This window comes from Haliotis rufescens, unplaced genomic scaffold (assembly GCF_023055435.1).
Source record: "Haliotis rufescens isolate VD_foot unplaced genomic scaffold, xgHalRufe1.0.p SCAF_17, whole genome shotgun sequence".
NCBI classification, from domain to species: Eukaryota; Metazoa; Mollusca; class Gastropoda; order Lepetellida; family Haliotidae; genus Haliotis; species Haliotis rufescens.
Window position 1 is genome coordinate 18,666,618 of NW_025963857.1, and position 6,438 is coordinate 18,673,055.

General features: G+C 45.7%; 1 protein-coding gene across 1 annotated transcript; it reads right to left on the bottom strand.

Moving 5' to 3' along the window:
* Positions 1–384: 384 nt before the first annotated feature.
* Positions 385–6,438, bottom strand: LOC125381131. The gene has a single exon (XM_048397361.1). The coding sequence runs from the start codon at positions 6,436–6,438 to the stop codon at positions 385–387; it is 6,054 nt and encodes a 2,017-aa protein (XP_048253318.1).

The following is a 6,438-nucleotide window of genomic DNA, read 5'->3' on the forward strand; positions in this document are numbered from 1 at the left end:
TTCTGAAGGTCAATCCAGCACATCGTTGTTGGCGTTGTCGTTTTTGTCGTCTACGTCATTGAAAACACGGTGCTTGGATGCACGGGCGAGGGCTGGGCGGTTCGTGATGGATATAGGACGCCAAGGCTGTTTTAGACACAAAAGACTGTATTTCTGTTGGATAAGCACATGGTCAACACTCCTGACTGGAGGCTGCCATTTTGGTACATATGGAAATTGGAAAATGGTAAAGGAAACGAAATCAAATATAACAAAAGTGGAATTAAACAACGAAACGAAATAATAGTCATTTGGGCTCAAAAGGCTTTCTGACACGGCCGCCCCCAAATTTAGGCACTAAATTTGTCAATATCTGAAGAAAGTCTTTCCACACTGGAACTAGAGTCAATTTTCGTCATCCGCACATTCCGGTAGTGGGATGAGTCTTGTGATTGGTCTGGTGTACTCCTTGTCTTTCACACTGACAGTGGCAGTGCGAACACATCCATCTGTTCCAGGGTAGGTTTTCGTGACTCTACCAACAGGCCACTGAGCTCTTAAGAGCTGTGGATCAACTATCATGACAACGTCATTCATCTTCAAGTTTTGTCTTTCTTTCTGCCATTTTGTGCGCAGCTGCATATCAGGAAGATAATATTTGACAAAGTGTACCCAAAAGTGGTCGGCCAGAACTTGACTGTGGCGCCATCTGCGTCTGCTTAAAAGTTCATCAGCCGGATAGACGACTTGTGGAAGAGAAGCATCATGGCGGCCAATCAGCAGGATGTTTGGTGTAACTGGGTCCACATCTCTGACATCTGATGAAACGTAGGCTAATGGCTTAGAATTCACAATCCCTGCCACCTCCGCTAGAATGGTACGTAACACAGGTTCTGTCACTGTCTGATCTCCTAGTGCCACTCGGAGGTCATATTTCACAGATTTAATCTCTCTTTCCCAAACACCTCCGAAGTGTGGTGCATGAGGAGGATTGAACACAAATCTGACCTTATGGCGAGCCAGTTGTTCAGCAAGGTCTGGTTCCATACTTGCAAGTGCCTCCTGCAACTCTGTTTTAGCACCTCGGAAATTGGAACCTTGGTCTGAGATGAGTTCGTAAGGTTTGCCTCTCAGTGAAGCGAATCGGCGAAATGCCATGAGGAATGCATCCGAGTCCATGCTCCTGAGTATGTCTAAATGCACCGCACGGGTGGTCATACATTTAAAAATCAAACCCCATCGTTTCTCTGAGCGACGTCCAACCTTCACATGCATTGGTCCGAAGCAATCAACTCCCGTTGAGAAGAATGGTGGTTTGAAAAGTCGCAGACGTGGTGGTGGCAAGTCAGACATTTTCTGTGTCCTCGGGTTTGAGCGCCATTTCTGACAGGTGGAACACTGACGCTGATGGCGTCGAATCGCTTCTCGTCCCCTCAATATCCAAAATCTGCGTCTTATCTCTGCGAGTATACGCTCCTGACCATAGTGTAAGAGCTTCTCATCTTGATCCCGGATGAGCAACTTTGTTATAAAATGTTGTGGGTCAAGAAGAATTGGATGTTTGATGCCTGTATTTAGAGATTCAGCTCTCTGTAAGCGTCCTCCTACTCTGATCAGATCTGATTCTGCATCATAGATAGGGTCAAGCTGTAGGAGCCTGCTGTCTGGAGGCAATCGTTTACCTGATTTTAGTGATGTGAATTCCTGGGGGAATGATTCTATTTGCACTAGTTGATAGAGATGGTTCTCTATTTGTTCAAACCGTTCAGCGGTCAGGGGTTGAGCATTTTCCGGGAAGGTCGCCCCATCAAAGGACTCTTTAACATCAGCCACAAACACGTCCCAGGAAGTGTACTGTCCTGCATCTGGCAGCTGAGGTGTATTCACAACAATTGTGCCACACATCACAGATTTCTTTATCTCTGTGTTGTCAGAGTCTATTGTCCCTGGGGTAACTGGCCAATGATCAGGTGTCTGGTGCATGAAATCTGGCCCATCCTTCCACCGCGATTCCTTGCAGAGTTCTCTGAGCAGTTTGCCTCGAGTAATGTCATCGGCAGGATTTCTCTGTGTGTCAACATACCGCCAGTTCTGTACATCTGTGAGATTCTGGATTTCAGATACTCGTGTTCCAACGAATACCTTGTATCTGCATGATTCTGACTTCAGCCAACCAAGTACAGTAGTAGAGTCACTCCAAAATATCACTTTCTGGATTGGTAAAGTTAATTCCTTGCACAACACATCAGCTAGCTGAGCACCAGTGAGGGCTGCACATAGTTCTAGGCGTGGCATAGACAGCTGTTTCTTTGGGGAAACCTTCGATCGTGCCATAAGGAAACTGACATAGATGTTTGCTCCTTCGTCTGTTGTGCGCAAGTATGCTACTGAACCATACACTCTTTCAGAAGCATCACAAAAGATGTGTAGTTGTCGGTCTGCACTTCCAGAGTCCACACTATGGGGTGTGTAACACCTTGGTAGAGTAACCATTGGGATTTCTTCTAGCTCCTTTTCCCAGGTCAGCCATCTTTCACAGATGTCCCCCTTTTCTATAGGGTCATTCCAGTTTCTCTTTGACTTCCACAAGTCCTGTACTATGATTTTGGCTCGTGCAAGGAATGGTGCCAAGTAGCCGATGGGATCATACTGACTAGCAAGAACCCTGTAGATCACTCTCATGGTAAGCTCTTCATACTCTATGGTTCTGTGTTTGTAGGTGAGCTCATCAGATTCACATTTCCAACGCAAGCCTAGGGCTGGCTCCAGTGAGTCACCCTGGCCGAGGGTAAGCCAAAGTTCTGTATTTTCCGATCTAGCATCGGACGGAAGGTCTGCCACAACGGATGGAATATTGCTGGTCCACTGCCTAATGTTGAAACCACCTTGTGCAAGCAAGTCTCTCATTTTCCGTACAAGTTCCTTGGCTTCTGTTGCTGTAGGTAGGCTATGCAAGCAATTGTCAACATAGAATGATTCCTCTACAGATTTGAGTACTTCTTCATTGCCAGCTTTATGATCCGAGACATGTTTCCATAAAGCATAACTGGCACAACATGGCGAGCAGGTGGTGCCGAATGGTAGGACTTGCCATTCGTACACATCTGGAGGGCGATCATGTTCCATGTTTCGCCAAATGAAACGCAGAAGAGGTTTGTCATGAGAAAGCAGTCTTACTTGATGGAACATGGCTTTTATGTCTCCTGATATAGCAACTGCATGTTGCCGGAACCGAAGAAAGACACCAAGCAGTGATGATCCGACTGTTGGCCCAGGCAGAAGGTGCTTGTTCAAGATTTGTCCGTTGTGCTCGAAGGAGCAGTTAAATACCGGGCGAAACTTCCCATTGTGTTCAACAATGTGGTGAGGAAAATACCAGGATTCTTCTGATTTCTCCACTTCCTCCTTGGTGAGTTTCTTTACATATCCTGCCTCAACTAGCTTCTTGATTTGGTCATTGTGGATTCTTGAAAGGTCCGGACGATCTCTTAGTCGCCTTTCAGTGCGCCTGAGTGTAGGCATAACCATTTGTTGATCTGTTTTGAAGCAGATTCCATCCTGTGTGCGTAACAGTGGGGTGGCATAGTGACTAACACCATCGACATCCATCCTGATAGTTTCAGATTCTAGAGTCTCAATTGCCTGTTTATCCTGCTTGGAGCGTGTCACATGTTTCTCGGTGAAAGGCAACGTGTCGATTTGCCACAATCGCTCAATGCTCTCCACAAGATCTGAATTATTGGTGCTGTGTATAAGCATACACTTGGTGTTCTTTGGTCCAGATTCACTAGATAAACCCTGGAGGGACCAACCAAGTTTGGTAGACACTGCAATAGGCGCATTGATGGGTCCAAACTGAACTGGTTCATTGGGAAGAATGAGATGGGCATTGTCCGCTCCAATGAGAATAGTTGGCCGAGCTCCATCAATGTTAGGTATTGGTAACTTTTGCAAATGCGGCCAAAGCCTTTGCAGGGATTCAACTGGATATGTGTACTCGGACATACACAAGTTATCTGCAGTGAAGGCACCCTTAATCTTGTACCTGATGTTTGGTTTGCTGATAGGAGATATTTGCAGGTCAACTGAGTGTCCATTACACCTGAATGGCTCCTTGTTGATTGTGGTAAGCAATATACTGTCCGGCTTTGTCTGAAGTTTTAGGTCATGAACGGTTGATTGTAACACCATAGTTCTCATGGAACCGTCTTCCAAGATTGCATGAGTCTCCATCATACCACTTTCACCATATAGCAACACTTTGACAACCTTTAGCATGACATTAGGAGGATATGAGGGTTGATCAGTGTACACTTTGTCTGTACTGACTTTCACAGAATACACTTTGGAGGCTGTATGCTGTATAGCCTCATGCAAGACAGTCAAGTGCACTTCCTTACATATGTGACATGGTTTCTTGAGGGTGCACATGTCTGGCTGATGTGTGCGCCCACATTTCCAACATCGCTTGCCGTCATGTAACCAGTCATGTACCTGGTTCACTGTTAGTTTCTTCAATCCTGGACATATATTCAGGAAGTGTTCATTGCTGTTACAGTATGGACAGAAAGGCTTGGTCACGTGACTCCTAGCAGAAGATCCAGGTTTCTGTTCAAATGGTTTGGATTCCCTTGCATAGAATAAAGCCGTAGGTGCAGACCCCTTCTGACTTGTCCGTGACAGATACCTCCTGTCAGGTTTAGTACTCTCCATTTTGTATAGTGCTGTGGCCTGGTTAGCTATACGCTTTGCACGTGATTTTGTCTGCAGCCAGTCTGACAAATGACACAATGTGTAGGTCTGGTCACTGTCAGCCTTGAGGATATCACGGTTGATACAATGTTCTACAAAACTATCTCGATAACCTGGGGGTAGCTTGCCGATCAGGCGGTCAACATGTGACCCACATCTCAGTTCATAACCAGTCTCTCCCTCAAGTGACTTGAGCATACCGACAAGGGAATGGACTGATAGGGCAAAACTGTCAAACCCATCAAAGTCACCATATCTTAGTGCTGGCATATTCATGAGTATACCAATCTCACTTTGTACAAGTTGTCTCGGCTGACCATACTTGTCCTTCAGTGCTTGCAAGGCTGCTGTGAAAGGTTTGGGATCATGCATAAATGCCTCAGCTAGGCGCTTCGCACTGCCTCCAAGTTTGTCAAGTAAAACTTGGTATTTGTACTGTTCCGTAAGGTGTGGATGAATATTCACCAGGTTATCCAGTGCCATCTTAAGCAAGGCAAAGTCTTTTTCTCTTCCACTGGTGAAATTGGGTAATGTTGGTCTTGGTATGCCATAAGATGAGGAAATCAACAGTTCGGTGAGGTTAGGTGTGCCAACCTGAGGTATCATCCCAGTAATCGCTGGCAGTTGTGTTGGTTGTTCGGTTGGAGGCAATGTAGGAATATCTGGTTGGAGCGCTTGATGCTGTTGTGGCTGTGACTGTTGATATGGCATATTCGGTAACGGAAATGCTTGAGAATCCAAGAACAATGGCTGAGGCACTACCATTGCTGGTGGAAAACTTACCTGGGGGTTGCTCCTTGGATATGAACCAATACCAGTACCATAACCCACCAGGGAAGGTTGCTGTGTAAGTACACCAGTGGCTGTTGGGAAAGTACTTGACATGTCGTTTGTTGTGATTTGTTGGGCACTGTTTAACATCTGACCTTGAAAATAGTCATTCTGTCTGTATACTGGCATACAAGTTGTCAGGTTACCAGGATTAGGGTTAATCACTTGATGAAGTACACCAGGATGTACTCTGTCAGATGGATCTGGTCCCCGCTGTATCTGGTTCCCAAGGGTTTGACTGTCACCAGAGGGTAAAATTTGGGAGGTGTCAGGAATTGTAAGCTGCTCTGTATTATTAGTATTACTTACATTGCCAGACTGAATGGCATTAGGGTCAGCAGTAGGTGGGACCTGTCGAGTTACTGACTGTATTTGAATGTTACCATCAAAACTTGGTTGTTCTGTTAGTTCCTCTGGAGGTTGTACATTTTCTGCATTGCTGTTGGGGTCTTCATTTACCATGGTAGCAATTAGGGTTGCTTCAGCAAAGTTCTGTTGAGCTTGTCTCAGTTGTCTCTGTCTTGACAGTTGAGTATTTAGTACCTCTCTGCGGCGAATAGCGTCACGCTCTATTTCTTCTGTCCGTCTCTTAGCGGCATTCACCTCATCCTCAGCGGCTAAGCGTGCAGCATAGGCCTGGTCATCTAATGCCTGCAATTGCTCATCAACTCTGAAATCCTCCTGCATCCTAAGCACGAGTTCGTCAAGCTGAGCTCCTGTTCTTTGCTGTCTTACCACTGCAGACTGAGATTCACTTAGTCCAGATATCACAGAAATTTTTGAGGACTTACTTCTTGAACCAAGTGACCTTTCACTGTAACTAAGACTATGTGATCTGGAAGATCTAACAGTATTAGTATCTGGTTGTAACGCCAT